This window comes from Lissotriton helveticus, chromosome 8 (assembly GCF_964261635.1).
Source record: "Lissotriton helveticus chromosome 8, aLisHel1.1, whole genome shotgun sequence".
NCBI lineage: Eukaryota > Metazoa > Chordata > Amphibia > Caudata > Salamandridae > Lissotriton > Lissotriton helveticus.
The window spans coordinates 720,897,535-720,917,206 of NC_136069.1; the positions used below are offsets into that span (position 1 = coordinate 720,897,535).

General features: G+C 45.6%; 1 protein-coding gene across 1 annotated transcript in view; it reads left to right on the forward strand.

Annotated features, from left to right (window-relative positions):
• Positions 1-19,672, forward strand: part of IPO5 (importin 5) — a 446,703-nt gene that overhangs the window by 19,905 nt on the left and 407,126 nt on the right. The window contains exons 3-4 of the mRNA XM_078657510.1: positions 702-894; positions 14,014-14,116. Of these exons, the coding sequence (XP_078513636.1) occupies positions 702-894; positions 14,014-14,116 (296 nt within the window). The remainder of the gene's footprint in view (positions 1-701; positions 895-14,013; positions 14,117-19,672) is intronic.

A 19,672-nucleotide genomic window follows, 5' to 3' on the forward strand; every position in this document is an offset into this window, starting at 1 on the left:
GATATAATAGTAATGAGGAGTAATAGTACTTGCGGAGTGAAGGTATGCGGAGTGACGGTATGCGGAATAAAAAATGCGGAGTGAAGGTGTTTTACCGAAGCCAACAGAGAAATACTCTATCATATCATAGCCATCATCCCAGAGCTCTTAGAGACTGACTACCCTTCGGACGATTTCTGCGAATACGCAGAAACTGTGCACTTAAGGAAGACTACCTCAAAGAAGCAGACACACTCAAAAACAGACTTGTGAAACCTTGTAAATATTGTCACATTTAGTCACGCTTACAATGTTTAATGTTGGTTCTTCTTGTTACACTGGGGGCACCATGACACTGTAACTATTTTTATGATTGTACATATTTTGAATTATTTTTGAAAATACAAGCATACCATTCAAACTCCTTCCGTGTCTGCTGCCTGTCTCTCTCTGACATTGCCTACAACCCTTAGATTTTATTGGCTATTAGGCATTATTGTTACTACTAGATGTAATTTGATTTCTCCACTGGAACCGCTGTTTTCCTATATAAAGTACGCGCCCTGGTTCCGGAGTGAGTAGGGTTCCCTTGTTCCTTCCTTTGTGAACATGACGAGTGGCAGCCTGATGGAATATGGCTTTGTTTAGAAGTACATTTTCTTTTTTTGTGGCTGATGTTCCTTCTGCGAACTTGTGATTTTTATCTCAATTTTTGTCCACAGGCTAGACAGATGGCTGCCGTCCTTTTGCGGCGGTTGCTGTCCTCTTCTTTCGAGGAGGTCTATCCTACTCTTCCACCTGATGTCCAGAATGCCATCAAAACGGAACTGATATCAGTCATTCAGGCTGAAATGCAAACCAGCATAAGGAAAAAAGTCTGTGACATTGCAGCTGAACTTGCCCGTAACTTAATCGGTAATGTATGCAGTATAACTATATAATTCTTCTCACAGTATTTGTATTTTGCTGTTTATGCAGTCACTGTGGTATAAAGTCTAAACTGTGTTCTTTAATATGGGCGCTTAACTTGAAGGCTTTTCTTCCTTTTTGCATCCATATATCTCCAATCTAGCAGTGTCGGTACATGCTGTGTTGCATTGGCTTGCTAGATGGTGAGGTTGTAAGTTGGCTAGAGTGGAGTGTTGGTTGCTAGCCTTATTGAAATAGCATTTTTTCAAGATGTGGGACTGCGGGAGCAGCAGTTGTTTTAGTGCTGGGGATACTATTTCTTTTGGTCTTTCGGTCATGTGGTGGCATGCAGAATGCTCTGAATGTTAAGTATGTATGTATTGAATCACGACCAGAAGAATGGTGCTGCTATCTAAACTATTGTAGGAGGGAGGTGGATTTGTGATCAGATAGATAACTTGTAACTAAGAGGATCTGGTGATGGTTGACCTTTTAGTATGTGGCTTTAGTTGTCTGAGGGGTTGGGAGCTGCAGGCTTGCAGGGTTTTCTTTAGTTTTTTCCTATTTGTGTACGGAGTTCTTTATTATGCCAGGAATGTGGTTTTCAAAAATTGAACTTTCCAGATGGCTCATGTCTCCAAAGTGAGATTGAATGGTTACAGATTATTTCTACTCTACTACAAAGTGTTTTATTTGAGAGTGGTGATGGGGACGGTCCTAAGAGGAATGATATGATGTGTTGGAATGTGGTTTCCTGTTGTGGGTGACTGGGAATCACAGTGAAAGTATTAAGTTGCAAAATGATCTCACCTGTCCAGTGGTAGCAGGTACTAGCATTTGCTTGTCAATGGATTGAATTGAGGCACCGGTTAGCTCCCGACTTTGCTATATTTGTAACTGGACAGATTTTCCATTGCTTTTGATGTAGCATCTGCACCTACTGTTGGGGCCTATTATCCAGTGAGAGATTAGAAGATAAAGTACTTTGAATGTTTCCCTTCACAGTAGTAGAACAGACAGTGTTCACGACAAATTTGGATTAAAATGCTTTCTTTGCTGCTTAAACCATATCGACTGAGGAAATAGTTTTTGCTCAAATTTCCATTGGCATGTTTACTTAGGATCCATTCACATGCATATGCAAATTTGCTGTGCAGTGTGCAAGCCAAGAAATCAGAAGAATGGAACGGCGTAGCTGGACCTCTAGCCTCACTCAGTTGGGAATTAACAGGTTTACATTTTCAACAATGAATTCCCTTGCATTGCCTAACATTTACTACAAACCACCGATCCAGACTGCAATGGGGTCCTTGAATCGTGGGTGCGAAGCACAAAACTGAACTGAATGAAATTGTGAAGCCACGCCAGTGGCAGAATGAACGCCATATAAATACGTATATGAGCACACAATGGTGGCTATTATGGAAATTAGCTGTTGGCATCTTGATAGGATACCTTGTGGTACATTTGCTGTGCCTAAGAAATAAACTTGATAAGCTCTTTACACCAAATTATTCATCTGTGCCAGACCTTTCCAATTGGTTAGCCAAGTGTCACATTTGAAGATGAGAATATGTCAACCGATACTACAAGCAGAAGCTACTAAGAGTGAACTCAGAACTCTAGGGAAGGAACTGTTTAGGGAAGGAAGAAAGGAACACATTGGTGTAATTTATGTTAAATAGTTGGCAGAAGGAAGCCTGGTTCCCATACCTGGATACATTTCCAAATTGTTGGCTCCGATGTGAATATTAAGATCACGAATTGTTATTAACCCCTGGATGATAAATGAGAAAATAAATAGAAATGATGCAACCCGATGGCAAATGTACATGTATGATTGGCACAAAAGTTTTGCTCAAAAGTATTAGCTCTGCGAAAACTGTTTTTACGTCCACTCTTTTTAAAATATGGTATTGTACCCCGGGCACAAGCTGTAAAACTTCTTTAGATATCCCAAACCTTGATATTGCAATGGCTATTGGGAGATTTATGAACGCTGTAAAAAGGCTTTTTATAGAGAAATTAATCTAAAGATTGAAAGCCATGATGGAATTGGGATTTATAGCTTTATCTGATAAGTTTTGTAGAGAGGATAACTTTTATTAGTAATTCTTATAATATTTCCAAAAGTATTTATTTTTTATATTGGGTAACTGTGTAAAACAGTGTATGGAAATCCGTTCAGTTTTTTTTCTTCTTACAGGATATCTGTTAATGGTAACTGTTGATGACATTTGTCATATTAGAATATATACTAAAAGGTATGTTTTTTTTTTCTATGTGCCTCCCATAGGAGCAGAAATTGGTCTAGTGCTTTCTTTCTCTTGGCACGTTGTAGGTTTACTATAGTTTTCCCTATGGGGTGAAGAGTTTGCACACAATTTATAGATGTATAATAAAAGCCTTTTGGGATTTTTTAATTTGCAAGTTCACTAAACTCACTGCTTATCACTTCATCTGGCCTTGTTTCCTTGTGTTTGCAGTGCAGTTTTTCTGTTTGGTCTGATTTGTTTGTTTTTTGTCTTTTTCTTTTATGAATGAGTTGCAAACCCAGGGTGGCCAAGACTGGTAGTGTGAGCATAGAATCACAAAAGGTAGCTGGTACACTCCTTATTATGGTCTAGTCTTCCATTTCTTTCACAACGTTTGATTAATTTGGTTACTTTTGAAGTGTAGGCTAACACTACAAGTGTCTTGACACTGTAAATACTATAAAGTACATGACAATTGTAAGTGTAAATGAGAAACCCTAGTGATAAACTAATTAAACATTCTTTGCTTTACTAAATTCCAAATGGGGCTTGATCTTTCTTGGTTCCAGAGGTAGTTAATTTCCATAACTGGAGCCCAATCTACTGGCAAAATCGTCCTCATGTTTTCCTGGTTGCCCCATGGGACACGAAGGACAGACACCAGCATGCAATCGGTCAGAGGCCATTGGATTGCAAATAAATATCCTCCATATTGTTGTGTTGAATTTGAGTGAGGCAAGGCTTTCGTTCGTAGTTTGCTCTTTCACAGTTGAAGAGCAGATGCTGAAGTCCATTACACCTTTAATTGAACACTGGCGCCTCTGCATGTGTGCTGTTGGACATGCAATCATTTTGTGACGCAGTTTACAGCAATGTAAATTGTGATCGTTTTATTAAGTAACACAGGAAGTATATTGTGAGTGTCAAGCATTGGAGGATGATGGAGCTATGGGGGGGGGGAAGCAAAGGTTAAGGTCTTTTAGACCATTTATGAAGTGGAGTTTATTTTTGGTGACCTCTTAACCACCCCCCCCCCCCCCCCCCCCCCCCCCCCTCCTCTTGCTGGCAGATGGTCTTATTGGCTCTGACTTGGGAAAGATACACTGTTTCTAGACCTGCTCCTTGTTAGCATGGAATGTAAAGTAAAAAGCTCCCAAGGGCTAGGGTAACAGGAAGCTGAATTTTCTCTACCTTACCATGGTCTGAGTTCAATCAGGAAAGCGCCATGACTCCTGATGGTTTTGACTTTCTTCACCTTCATTTACCTCAGGAATGCATGAGCATGCTGGCCCTTGGGTATTTTTCAATGTGTGTACTGCCTGCCCAGTGGTGCTGCGAGTAAGGCACTGCCACACCCTTTCAATTTGACACCGTCCAGTCTGAAACATTTTTCCTTTGGACTCTACTTAGCATTTTCTTAGGGATATGAACAACTTGTGACTACTAATGTTATTTTTATGTTCTGCACTCTAATCACTTGGAAACGCAGAGTTCCTCCATTGGTGAGCTGTGCACACCTGTTTAGCATTGCATATCGGTCCGTGTAGGAGGCTGGCTTAGTGTATGGTGCACACTTAAGTGAATCACCTTGCACTAATCCAGGCAACTCTTCTTGGGATGTTAGGGGTCTTAGACAACGTTAGAAAGCTCTCGAAGTTGTAACTGTGGATAGCAGCCTTCAGGCTTATCCAGAAGTGTTAAGCAGCTTGTTAACCAGATCTAATCGTAAAGTGTAAGTTAAACAAAAAGAGCCACGTGGTGTATATATAAAAATGTCTATTACACAACACTCACTAACACATTGGTATATTGTAGGAAGCTGGGTTTCTTTGCAGTAACCCCCCCCCCACACACTCTTTTTGCCAGACTAATGATGCACTTTGACTTGATGTGCCCTGGGTCCCTGCCAATCAGCTTCCCAGGGCCTGTGTTATTTCTCAAAACTGTACCTTGTACCCCCAATTGGCACCTCTCTGGCCACATATCAGACCCATGTAAAAGTTACAGTGGAGAAGCGTGGCTCAGTGGTTAGAGGCGGCAGACCCGTAAGCTGAGATCGGCCGTGGACCAGGGTTCGATTCCCCGCCTCGGCGGGTCTCGGGCTCATAAATTCCACGGACTCGATAATTCTCGTTCCGGTGCCTACTCGACTCACGGGGTCACACTCTGCGACTCTGGGCAATAGCTTGCTTAATCTCCACTACGGCCCCTCACGGCGGGATGCCTGGCTTTCACCTTGTGGATACCCTGCCGGGGTATCTCACAGGGGAATACCAGGAAGGGTTCCCTAAGCAAGCGCTTAGATACCGTGTCGGTGATTTGCGCTATATAAATACATGTACATTTACATTACCAAGGGCACTGTGGTCAGGGAAGGCCTGTAAGGGCTGCCTCCCTTATTGTGCCACCCTTGAAGGCACTGTACCTTTGCACACTGCCATTGCAGGCTGTGCGTTTTGGCGCTGGACAAAGTAGTGTTGACTTGGCACATGTCCCTGTGTGCCATGCCATCAACCCACTGCCCTTGCATTGTTCAGCCACCCCTCTAGCTGGGTGCACTATACCTGTGGTGTGTACTGGTGTATGAGCACTATACCCCTAGTGTCTAGACCAATTCTTAGACACTAAGTGCAGTAATGCAATTAAGAGTATATGGTGCTGGGAATTAGTCATTACGAACACCACCATAATGGTTGTACTGAGAACTGGGAAGAAGTTTGGTATCTAACTACTCTGCACATTAAACCCACACTGATGACAGTGTGAGATTTGTTGAAAAATGCGCTCCGAGTGCACCTTAGAGATGGCCCCTGAAAAACAACCAGCCTCTGATGGGTTCCCTGACTGGTACACACCAGCCTGCCACCATGAGACATGTTTCTGGACCCCTGGGGTGGGAACCTTCGCCCCCTGAGCTCGGAAACCAAGCTTTTCCGGGGTGGAGATGGTCACACCTCCCCCAGGCCAGGAAGAGCCATATGTGGCAGTGGAGCATCAAAGGCCTTGCTGCCTTTGTAATGCGACCCCCCCCCCTCCCCCAGCCATTACTGCTATCGGAAGCGGCCCCCCTTCCTGTTGCACCTCCTTTTCGGTGGGAAGACAGGAGGGAAAAATTAGCACAGCCCAGGTGTGCCCACCTCTGCCAACTTCACTCCTTAGGTAGGGGAGATGAGGTGAAGCCCAGTCTTCAGTGCCCACCATCTTGCAGATAGCAGGCACTCGCCAATCAGAACTAGGGATTGTGCCCCTTCCCCCACGTGGTGTGACACAAAGGGTGTAGTCACCCTAAGGTCAGTAGCCCATTGGCTAGTAACCTAAAGACCCCTGAAACACCCCCTAAATATAGTATTTAGGGGCAGCCCAGAACCAAGAAGGCAGATTTCTGCAACCTATGAAGGATGAAAGAAGACGCCCAGCAGAGGAGACTGTAGAGAAGAACTGACTTGGCCCCATCCCTACTGGTCCTTCTGCCGTTCCAGAGATTCTGCGCAAAGTCACCTTGTCCTGCAGCCAGCAACTTCCAGAACCCCTGGGAGGACTGACTTCCTTCAACAAAGACCAGCTCTCCTATGAACAGCAGATCTGCTCAAAAGAAACTCCAAAGACTGACCCTGAGCCTGCTGAGGAGCAGGAAATCTGACGCCTGGAACCACCACTGCACCCGTCTCCTACAGTCAGAGTTGGATTGGTGCACCAGTCCTAGCGAGGTCCCCTAGCGCTTCAGTCTCCATCGGGGTATGACCCCTCCAGGACTCCTGACATCGCCTGCAGTCTCTGTACGGAGACTCTTCCTCCCGCCCCTCCAGCCGCGAGTGGCCGGTAAGGTGAAATCGGACCTCAAAAGACACCCATGCATCCAGCCGCCCTGTGTCCTGGAGAAAAGAACCCGAGGTGCACCTCTGTCCCCAAGCCCTCCAATTTATCTGCCTAGCTTTTGGTTCCTTTCAGAAGTCTTTCTGGACCGAGCTTGCAGCTAAAAACCAAAACCGAGAATCCCCGTTGAAAACAGGGCACCCAACGCCAAAACAGCACCCTGCAACCAGCCGCCACTGTGGGTGCACGTTGTGTGCTAAACCAGATCCCCTTTGCCTGACACCAGGAGCTTTGTTCCCACAACCTTGTGGCCTGCTTGTGAGCGGCCACCGACCGGAGGCCTTCATCTCCCATTGGATAACATTGGTCCTCAAGCACTCTGCACTCGGCCGCCCTAGTGCCGCTGATGGTACTTTGAGAGTGCATTCTTGACCCTGGGGGAACCCTGGTTCTAACCTCAGAATACCAATTCCCACAAAAAAGAACTTCCCTGTTAACCGATAACCTCATTTCTCTCCATGAGAATACATGAACTTTTTTTCCTTGAAAAATGTCCCAAGAGTGGTGTAGGTTTTGTGTGGAACTTTGAAAGGACTACACATTTCTTACTTTCGTTTTTTCTACGAAATTTCCCAGTGTGATATCTAGGTGTATCACACTGTGTAGAAAAAGTAATCCAGAAAGTAATCTGTAAAGTAATCCAACAGTAATTTCCACTGTGATGAAAAAATTTACAAACCTGTAACAGTAATTTTTATTCAGCTTGCTTGTATTGTTCAACCTGCCTTGCACATTATCAAATACACTTACCTGTGCCAGTCATGCTTGGTTCTAGGAGATAAATCTAACTAAATATTTTTATACAAATCAAATTGGTCTGAGTTCAGTCTTTGCATGTGTGACATTTTCTGATTGAGTGTGTACAACTAATGCTTAACTACCCTCTGATAAAGCCTTACTGCTCGCCCACACTACCACAATTAGAGTAAGGTGATATCTACTTTTACCTCTGCCTACCTTTGGGGTTCCACGGGACTCTGTGCACACTATATCTCACTTTGTTCTATCGTATACAGAGCCAACATTCTACGTATATTTCCTACCTGTAGATATAAACTCAAATACACCATAATTCTTCAATTGTAATAGGTAAGTAAGCACACAATACAGTGGTCTCCAGGGCGAGACCAAGCCATACATAAAAAATGTGGGATGCGAACTGGGACTTGAAGTCGGGATTTGGACCAGGAAACTCAGGGGAGCAGCGGACACAAGGAACCACCCAAGGGAAGTACCCAGGAACCCCATGGAGGTTGTGTACATAGTGGAAACACAGCTACGTGTCCAATAGAAGTCAACGGAAGGGTTGCAGTTTCTGTTTTGGAGAAGGACCCTTCCCAGTGGGCCCTGAAGAAACCCCAGGGAAGACAGAAGGTTGGAAGAAAACCTGTCCGTGGATACCCCAGGAACCAGCAAACCTACACAAGGGAAGCCAGGTTGATATGTGCGAAGTGATTTCGGAAACTGCCATAGACCACAATGGAGAACTTCAGAAAATATGCTGCTGGCAAACTGTGCAAGAGTCTGTAGAATCCAAGGGTGTTTTCTTGAAGAGGCTAACCCGCAAGCAGAGGGGACAGTCTGTGTCACTCTCAGATGACTAGGAGGCACGGAAGATCAATGCTCACCTATATCGAAAGGTTCATAAGTGATGACAGTGACCTTGTTACTGCAGCTGTGAGGACCAGGTGACGCTGAGGATGAGCTGTTCAAAGGCGGAAGTCGATAACCAAGTGGTCGGTGTCTGTCGGGAGCACCAACAAGCCTTCGTAGTTGCAACAGGTGTGGAAAGCGAAGGAGCAACCTTTGGATCAGCAAGGTCCAAGGGACTCAAGACGAGCACAAGAGTCTGAGCAGGCCCCAAGTAAGCAATGGAGCCCACTGGAGCAGAAGACTCTCGAGAGGACCTAGAGGCTGAAGGCACAGGAGTTGCAAGAGGACCTTCAGTAGCTCACCAAAGATATAGGCCCACTGTGCAGAGGATGCAGTGAGGAAGCTGTTCTTGGCTGGAAAAGATGCTGGAGGCTTGAGCTTCTTGTAGCCTGAAGATCTATGGAGTGCAAAGCAAAGAAGCCCTGGCAACGTCAAGTCGACGCGGTGCACAGGGGTTGGGTTTCCAACGGTTACAACTAGGGATATTGGCCTCAAAATTGTAGAGCGGACGATCAGGCCTTAAGAGATGCAGAACCACCACCTGTGTTGTTGAGCCTTTCGAAGATTGTGGGACATCAGGAGCAGCAGTCCGGTCAGCTTCGTTGATGTGCCTGCAGATGCAGGAGAGTGACTTTCACTCCAAGGGAGATTACTTCAGGTGTCATTGATGCCCACAGGTCTGTTGAAGATCCTGGAGGAAGCACAGACGACTACAAAGAATACTTACAGGCAGAACAGCGAGACCAGGAGCAGCAGGAGTCTTCCTTATTGCAGTCTCGGTTCGAGGGGGAAGTCTAAGTTTCTAGGCGGTCTAAGAGTGACGTGGTTTCAGGTTTGAGTCTTGTCCCATGACGAATCTGAGGACCCACCCACAGGTATGCACTTAAATACTCAAGGAAAGAGGTTAGAACGACTCTGTAGGGGGAGAGGGGGATCCATCCCAGAGTAAGGGCTGGACAGAGGGGAGGATACCCCCATGTCCTTTGTCCAGTTTTGTGCCAAAGCGGGGGCTAAGGGTTCCCTGAACGGACTCATAATGGGCCCTTCAAAGCAGTCTCATGGCGCTGGCAAACGCCCCCAGCCTAACACACTTACTCCTGTCTGGAAGTTGGTCACCCCTCCCTGTGACAGGAAACCTATTCAACATTTCGGGCTCGGCTCAGCAGCAGAAGGGCAGAATCGTGTATGGGGTTGGGAGCAGCACTTGCTTGCTGGCAGACCCTGGAAGACTATTACCTGGGGTACTGGGGGCTTCCCGGAGGAGCCCCAGAGTGCATGGAATCATACCTCCAACACTGGTAACGGTAATGGGGTATGAGTTCAACGTACCAAATCGGGGCCAGGTTCGGCACAGTCACTACATAGTTAGCCGTCTCGTTATGAAAGATGGCCACTATATGTATTAAAATGGCTGGATCCCATACAAAGCCTGGAGAATCCACTCCTGGGCTTGTAGGGGTGTCCTGCTCCTGCAAGGGCACCCATACACTTAGACCTTAGACTTGTGTCTTAAGTGTAGTAACCTCGGCTAACAGAAAATGTATATCCGTCATAAGTGGTGCTAGCACCAGCTTACATGGTCTGCAATGGCAGGCCTGTAGTCTGCTTGAGTGGTCTCTCACAGGTCGCACAATACATGCTGCAGCCCATGGGAGCGCCCTGGTTGTACCTATGCCCAGGGTACCTCAGTACCATATATTTGGGACTTATAGGGGTACACTAGTAGCCGATTGTGGAGGTACAGAAGTACTTACTATAGTCAATTTAGGGACGAAGCACAGTGAGTAGGGGTCCTGATTAGCAGGATCCTAGTCTGGCTAGTAAAAAAAAAACATGCTGACGCCAGCAAAAAGGGGCGAGGGGGGGGTAACAATCTGCTTGTGTTTTTTTTGGCATTCAAATTCCTCAAAATTCAGCTGAAAGTACTTTGCACCTTTTGATTTGAATAGCTCTCTACTACTACATTATTAAAATCACTGGTTTCCTTGCCATTTGTGTTTTGTAGTGTACAATACTACAAAAAAGGTCCTGTCTAACTGTTGCAAAGTCATCCTGTGCCCTGGGCACCCCCCAACTTTTTGCTGACTGGAACTGGTGTTAACTGACTGACCCTGGGCTCTGTTTAACCAGGGCCAGGGCCAAGCTAAAAGGAACACATTAGAATGCAGTTAAGATACCCAACATACACAAGGGTACACTATGGTATGGTGGGGTACCCCTGTAATTGGCATGACCTACCCCATAAGCCCCTAGTATGTAAGAGGGCAGGGGATTGAAACTACCTAGAAGTCTCCAGTATCCGGGGGCATGGCAGTTTAGAGGCCAGCAGATTTTCTGCACTAGCATGTGTGCAGTGCTGAAGCCTGAGGTCAGTTTAAAAGCATACCTGGTGGCCAGGACCGCTTTTAAATCTTAAATTGTGCCCAAACTGCTTTGGGGGTAGGGGCCCTTAAAATTGAAAAACCTACCATGTTTTTGCATATTAGGGACCCCCAGGATCACCCCTAGGTATCCCAGGGGTGGGGGGTCAGTTATCTATAAGGTACGCTCTTATAAAATGAGTTTTTATATGCCTGGGTAAAGTGAAATTTTACATTTCACTCCCCACATTGTGTTAAAGAGCTGCTCGACTTTGATGCTAGAAGAATTGGGTAAGGATAATCTGCATGATTTCTGCAGATTCAGAACCCCTGAAGTCTCCCCTAAATGCACAGGGGATGGGGGTCCTGTGGAAATTAGGGAAATACTTATAAAATATGGTTTTATAAGCCCTGGTGCTACAAAAGTGGCCCCAGTCATTTTCCCCATTGCAAACCCCATGGCCCATAGGTTAACATGGTAGGAAGTGATTGATTAATAAATATTGATAGGAGAGGACTAGCCGGACCATTCAAAGACTTCCCAGAATGGTAGTAGTAAATCCAACAATATTGTTGAATTTCTCCTAAAGTGTACATACAAGAAGTTATAAGACTTTCTTGTTTGTAAGTCCAAAATTCAGCCTTCCAGTGGTCTGCCCTGATTGGTCAGAGGTAAGTGGATTAGCCAGGCTGCTTTGAAGAGTTGATAAGGAACCCCTCCGGTTAATCACTCTGCTGGAAGGGCAGTGGGCTGGTCTATAGGAATGCCAGGCCAGGAGGTGGCGTTGTAAACTATGCTCCTCAAAGGTAGAGGGGAGGCTTGGGTTTCAGTCCACTCTGACAGTCTTGACCCAGAGTCAGGGATAGGCTTAAGGAAGGTATGTGCAGATGGTAGGGGGAGAGTGCATGGAAATAAGCCATCCCAGGGGGTGTGTTTAGCCAGCTCTTACCTCCTTGCTGGAAAATCAGCCATTATGGATTTGGAAGAAAGATGCACTCTGGGACAAACTAATGCCACACTCTACAGGATGTGGTCATAACTATGAGGAGTTGCCCTGCTCTCATTGGTCAGCAGTAACCTGGTGCTTGACCCAGAGAATTTTGAATAAGTATCTGAGAGGGGCATAGCCCTCCAGATCTGCTGCTTGAAACTGAATGAAGCAAGAAGTGCCCTGCTGGAAGGTTTTGCTGTGCAATGAACTCTAAGGCCTGACCTATGATGACTGCACCAAGTGAAACTGCAGCCCTGTGGATTACCTTGCTGCCAAAGGACTAAGAGTGGACTCCCTGCAAGCTACAGGTTAACAGAGCTCACCTGGACAGCCCCACAAAGAATTCAAAGCCTGGAGTACCAGTGGATTTGTAAGGGTTTTGTTAAGTGGATTGCGGAATTGAAGTTTTACACTTTCAAGGACCCTCTTGGAGATATCAGAACCTTGGATTGTGTGTTGGATACTTTGGGACCCGCAAGCAGAACGCCAGGAAGGTGTTCTAACTGGACCCCGCTTGCTGAAGAAGGCGGCCCACCACAGTGGTGAGAATGCTTCAGAACAATTTATAAAGGTGTGTCCCTGACCGAGAAAACAAAATGACTTAAAGGGGCGCTGTTGGTTTCTAAGCACTAGAAAGTGACTAATCTTTAAAAATTCATATCTCTGGCTCCCTACAGTGGATTATTTTCGCTTTGGTGCCATTTAAAAGATAAAAATGTCCTATTTGTATAAATTGGTGTTGGATTTTTATTTTGTTTTGTGTCTTAATTATTTACTGAAATGGTGTTTTTGAATGCTTTATACACCTGTCTTTGAAGTTGTCCCTGTCTGCTCGCAGCCACGTTACCAAGGGTTGAGCAAAGGAATAATTTTCTAAGACCTATGCTGAGTCCTATCATGTGTTAGCGGCCTTATTGCCAGTGGCAGACCTACATTTGCGCCTACCAATAACCCACTTTCCAACACTAACCACGTCCAGTTTAGTCAGGAAGCCAATCGACTGTATAGATCTCACTTGAAAAGTAAGCAAACTGACAGTCTTACCTGGAAGTGTTGTGGCACACTTATGGGAAGCAAGGCAACTATGGCAGCATTTTGGCCAAAATGATACCCTCCAATCTGTAAAGTCATTGTGTGGACTATGTTGAATATTTACCACCATTGCATCACGCTTGTAATCTTGTTTCTCCGTCATTGGTATCTTTTGATAAATTAATCATTGATGCGATCTCGTGGAAGCAGCTATCGTTGTTGCTTACCTAGAACCTAATGAGATTAGGGGATGGTGACGTTACTGAGTCTTAACGGCAGAGCAACAATGCTGAAAAACTGCCCTAGTGAACAGAGGAAAGTGCCTTAAGCCATGACTAAGGCACCTTGCCTAGTAACGTTGGCGGGGAAAAAAAAATCGAAGTCTGTCATTAACTTTGTGAAAGGCTAGTGCTGGAGGACGAAGCCTGTAGGTAAGTAATTTTGTTTTCTTTACGGACCATTGAGACATTAGAACAATATTATACAATCTCACTCCCTTCAGATGTCATCTACTGTTCCTGCTTTATGGTTGTAGTATAGAAAGAGAAAAGCTGAGGTGTGGGTTTGGCATCTTGTACCAGTAAGGTCTTGTATAACCTTTACAGTTAATTTATTTTAGCGAACCATTTTTTCTGTAGTCAATAAATCTGTCCCAGAAGTCAAGTTATAAATGAAGTGAAGATGCATGAAGACAAAGTACGTTAATCATTGTTTATGCCACTTTGAATTGGTCTCGAAATTCAGATTAAATTTGAACCCTCAATTGTTATGTCATGCAAAATTGTTTTGTCTTAAAAGTGGGCTGGGTCTGCTTGTCCAGTACACTATATATTTATTGAAAAATGTTTTACAGGGCCTCCAAGGCATTTCCACCGGTTGACCTTTCATTGTGTTGCTGATTTAGCATTTGTCACGCAGATGCAAATGTTACTTATCTACATTGCATGATTTGTTCTCTAGATGAAGATGGTAACAACCAGTGGCCAGAAGCGCTTAAGTTCCTGTTCGATTCAGTCAATTCTCAGAACGTGGGACTACGAGAGGCTGCATTGCACATCTTTTGGTATGTGACTTGCTTTTTGAAGATTAGAATTAAGAAGTTTATTTAAGCATTATTTGTGCAAGTTTTCCACACAATAGAAGTATATTATTTTATTAAATTTCCTTGAAGCCATATTAAATCCTGTCAAAGGGGCCATCCATTGAAGGTGTCCATTCCTTAACCTTCATCAAACAAAGCAACGTTCTGTAATGGTTATTGTTGGTAACGGTTATTGATGCAGGGCAGAGTAAAAGGAGCCAGTTCTCTTAACTGGATGCTCCTTTACATGTGAGATGCTTGGCAACCCTAACATCATTTGATTTGTTTCATTGTGGGATATGCTGTTAACAGAGAGTCTTCTTTAACCCCAGTGCATGTTTTCGTTTGGAATGCTTGTAGCCCAATCTCTACTTTTTCTTGGTATTTTGTGTGGGCCCTCTATAATGTTAGCATTCTTAAAACCTGTATGCTATGCAGATTCCATTGCAGTTAGTGCTACTTAGAGAACCTCTAATACGTTGCACAGATCTACCTGTGTTTTGCAAGCAAGTAGGACTCCAGTTATTGCAAACAGTGTCGCCTGGTCTAAGATTTTTCTGTGCTTATTCCTTTGATTCGACTAAACATTGGTTACATATTCACCTTCATGGTATCTTCCTTCTCTGTATGGCGAAGGATGTTGAACTCTTTTGTGTCGCTTTTAACAGGGTGACTTTGGCTGTTTTCTTTTGTGTTCTGCTTTTGGGCTGAGCCTCTTATCTCGATAACTATCTTTTGACTCCCTTATTGGCACATTACACTAGTGACTGCTATTTGCTTTCGCGTAACTACAAACTAGAAAATGCATAGTATTTGGTCTTTAGGCAATATCCAGTGGTCCTACACTTAGATGAAGGCTACAGTACTTCATCCTAGTTTGTTGTTGGGGGCGGGGTGGGGGGTGGTGGTATGGCTTCTTATCTGCAGGTATTCTAGCTGCCTTCTACCTTCACGTAGTCGCAGGCCTTTCCTGCGTGTTTGACCAAGACCACTCGTCCCATTTTGATGCAAGTAGCACTTTTTAAGGTCTTAAGTCTATTAGACAGCATAGCTGTCTCATTTGCTTACGACTTCTTGGGGCATTTGCTTGCTGGCTTTATTTGTTTTAGGTTTCCAGATTGAGTCTGTCTCTCCCTTGCCTAACCCTTATATCAGGGGTCTCCAACCTTTTCTATATTGAGAGCTAATTCTGCTCAAGGAAAGTCCTGTTGCGCTACTAGCCTATTTTATCACTGTAAAATGCTGATATGTATTAACATTACACTATGACCACCTTGAGGACGATTTATCAGTAGTCACCACCCACACATTCCAGATGAATCAGCAGAAGGCTAGGAAAACGTTTTTCAATATTAAAATGCTTTCAATCAAGTAAAATTCAAATAATCACATGCTGTGTTCCACAAAGGGTACTACCACAGCAGTAAGTCTCACCAACTCAAATTGAATTATCATTTACCTAACAACTTTAAATGTGTTTTAGAATTGTAATATTTTTTCTTCATTAGCATATTAGTTTTTTAAAATACACATTTTTCTATCAAAAACACTTTCCAATTTGAGCAATCCAACTCAATTTTCCAAAAGAGAAACCTTTTCAGAAAGCATAATTTTTTTCTTTAAAAATCAAATCGGTATTCATTTTTAGAAAATACAGTCCCTAAACATCAGCTCTTCGTTTTCCGTGAGTACAATAATGCCTCTGAACAAATTCCGCTTCAGATACCCAGGAATTGGAATCCTAGACCATGCTTGCTCACCATAACACTATTAATGCATCTGTTATGCAAATAATGCCCACCATTAAACCGGGGCTACCGCTGTGCCACAGCTGGATGCCCAACATATATCCGTTATGGACATTATTATGGGAAAAGTGGTTGCCACCCTGTCAAGAATGGCTAAAAGCAAGCCAGTCATGCTCTTAATATGTCAGTGATGGCAGCAAGTGTGTAATTACTAGACTTGTATGCCCAAATAGTCATGGATGAAAATATTATGGCAATGGCACAATTATACTATGAAATGGCACAATTGCTTCAGAGATAATACTATTATGATGGGGACCAGCATACATATTTGGCAGCCCTTGACACTAGGAGTAGCTTTAAGGAACCAACACTATTTATTAGGGAAGGACACACTGTCACACACCCACACAAAAATGAATGTGATGCTCCTTTTTTTCGCTGCCCCAGGATGCATACTCTCTTCCCTCAGCTCTTTGGTTGATCATGATCCCAACCAACACATTTTCACTCTAGTTCTTGAAGTCACACACTTTGGTGGGGCAGCCCTGGTTACTGCTGCCACTATTCTTTGATGTCACACACGGTGTCCATGATAGAGCAGGGCATATAACATGGCCAATCTCCTTCTTAGGTAAGATTTAAAGTGGATAAAGATGGTTCATGTGACACCGTAGCCTCCACATGCTTCAAAACCCTCTGCATACTTCGCAAGACCTTTAAATAGATCCCTCTTGAATCCAGGAAGACATTCACCCATGCACTCACTACCGGAATGCCCTCTATGCTGGAATCAACAAATTTCTGCTCCACAAACTCCAGACAGTCGAACGCTGCAGCCAGGCTCGTCCTCCGCTTCCCACGACAAGACCACATCACCCAGAACCAACAAGACCTCCACTGGCTCCCCTTCAAAAAAAGTGACCTTCAAGCTGCTCACATGCACCTACAAAGCCCTCCACAACACCGGACCCCAATACCTCCATGAAAGAATCTCCTTCTACGCCTCCAAGAGAAACCTCCGCTCTGCTGACCAGGCCTTGGCCGAAATCACCTGCATCCATAGAACAGGAGGCAGATCCTTCTCCTACATCACAGCCAAGACCTGGAACATACTTATCCCCCCCACCCCCCTGCCTCCACCACCCCCTCAGCATCAGACGAAGCCCTGCACTGAAAGTATTCAGCAAGAACCTCGAGACTGGCTTTTCGAATGACCGGAGCTGGCCAAATGCCCTGCCCCCCCCCAGCTCTTTGAGACCCTCATGGGTGTGTAGTGCACTCTACAAATCACTGATTGATAGGCCAACAGAGTGTGTGTTTGAGTGTTATCAAGAGGACCTGCCACTGGTTTGGCTATCTGTAACTCTCTGGTATTGAAACGAGCAGTGCTGCCTTCTTTAATATACACGGAATCCCTGAGATCAGATTAGTTTTGCTTCACCTCTGAGAGCTACTTTGAGGGTGCTGGTGAGCTACCAATAGCTCCCGAGCTACTGGTTGGAGACTCTTGTCTTATATACTCGATTATTCTACCAGTGCTGGATTTCTGTGAACAGGCCTTTAAATCTTATCTTGTTGCGTTTGCTGTGCAGACAGAAGTCAAATGCCGGCCTTTGCCTTCCAGGCAGCTTAGTGTTTCCTTTCTTTCTCTTGACTTCAGAGTGAGAGGATTTATGTGACAACCATGCTGAGTGAGTGTGCAGGTTAGAAGGCTGTAGGATGTACTTGTAGCACACAACCACATGTAAATGAATTGTACAGATCATTTTCCTAGGATGGAGCGGAGGTGGATTAACTTTTGGGGGGGGGGGTTGCAAGTATTCATAAGGGGAGAAAACCTAAAAATGTTTTTTCTATGGAAAAGCAGACTGCACTAGAACTACCTAGTGGAGAGAGATATTGGGCGAGAGGTGGTTTGAGGGAGAGAGCTGCCAAAGTGCTCCGGCCTGCTGAAAGCGAAGGTTTTATATATTGCCAGCCAGCAGACATGCGGTCAGGGAAAGAGATGAAAAGATTGCTCTTGCACTGAAGGATCAGCCTTTCCAGCAACTGCCTCCATGCAGCAGTGCTGGCTCCCGCAGTAGGCAAATAGTCTGCTGGGGCCTTGAGGCTTTCCCCCGCACTCTTGGAGAAATGAAAATCAGAAAGAGGCTAAATAAGTGTCAGATGGGTGCAGAAAGAGCAGATCAAAGGTCCGCAACGAGCAGAAAAGCAAAATAAAGGTGAGAAACCAGCACAAAGGCAAAATAAAGGTCCGTAACTAGCAGAAAGAAGCAGAATATAGGTCTGAAATGAGCAGCAAGAGGCAAAATAATGGGCAGAACTCTTGGCACACGCTCACAGGCCCTTTCAGACTTGCCCACCTACTCGAATTTACAGACTCGCTCTCAAACTGACTCGCTCTCAAACCGACTCGCTCTCAAACCGACTCGCGGACTCGCTCTCAAACCGACTCGCGGACTCGCTCTCAAACCGACTCGCGGACTCGCTCTCAAACCGACTCGCGGACTCGCTCTCAAACCGACTCGCGGACTCGCTCTCAAACCGACTCGCGGACTCGCTCTCAAACCGACTCGCGGACTCGCTCTCAAACCGACTCGCGGACTCGCTCTCAAACCGACTCGCGGACTCGCTCTCAAACCGACTCGCGGACTCGCTCTCAAACCGACTCGCGGACTCGCTCTCAAACCGACTCGCGGACTCGCTCTCAAACCGACTCGCGGACTCGCTCTCAAACCGACTCGCGGACTCGCTCTCAAACCGACTCGCGGACTCGCTCTCAAACCGACTCGCGGACTCGCTCTCAAACCGACTCGCGGACTCGCTCTCAAACCGACTCGCGGACTCGCTCTCAAACCGACTCGCGGACTCGCTCTCAAACCGACTCGCGGACTCGCTCTCAAACCGACTCGCGGACTCGCTCTCAAACCGACTCGCGGACTCGCTCTCAAACCGACTCGCGGACTCGCTCTCAAACCGACTCGCGGACTCGCTCTCAAACCGACTCGCGGACTCGCTCTCAAACCGACTCGCGGACTCGCTCTCAGACCGACTCGCGGACTCGCTCTCAGACCGACTCGCGGACTCGCTCTGAAACCGACTCGCGGACTCGCTCTCAAACCGACTCGCTCTCAGACCGACTCGCTCTCAGACCGACTCGCTCTCAGACCGACTCGCTCTCCGACCGACTCGCTCTCCGACCGACTCGCTCTCCGACCGACTCGCTCTCCGACCGACTCGCTCTCCGACCGACTCGCTCTCCGACCGACTCGCTCTCCGACCGACTCGCTCTCCGACCGACTCGCTCTCCGACCGACTCGCTCTCCGACCGACTCGCTCTCCGACCGACTCGCTCTCCGACCGACTCGCTCTCCGGCCGACTCGCTCTCCGACCGACTCGCCGACTCGCTCTCCGACCGACTCGCCGACTCGCTCTCCAACCGACTCGCCGACTCGCTCTCCAACCGACTCGCGGACTCGCTCTCAAACCTACTCAAATGTACAGATTAGCTCGCGTACCCTCTCTGAAATCCACTCGTACTCACGCACCCACTCTCAAAGGTTACAGTTACAAAATAAAAAAAATTAAAATTGCGATTCACTGAAAGAAACAAAGGTTACAGGGACATTGTAGTTAGGAACTAGAATAAAAAAAAAAAAGTAGAAATTCATTGAAAAGAACAAATGTTACAGGGACGTTCTAGTTAGGCTCACATTTCACTCGTACAAAACCAGAGAAATTTAGCAGTTCTAGTTAACTGAGCCAACTATAACTTGTGCCCCCACA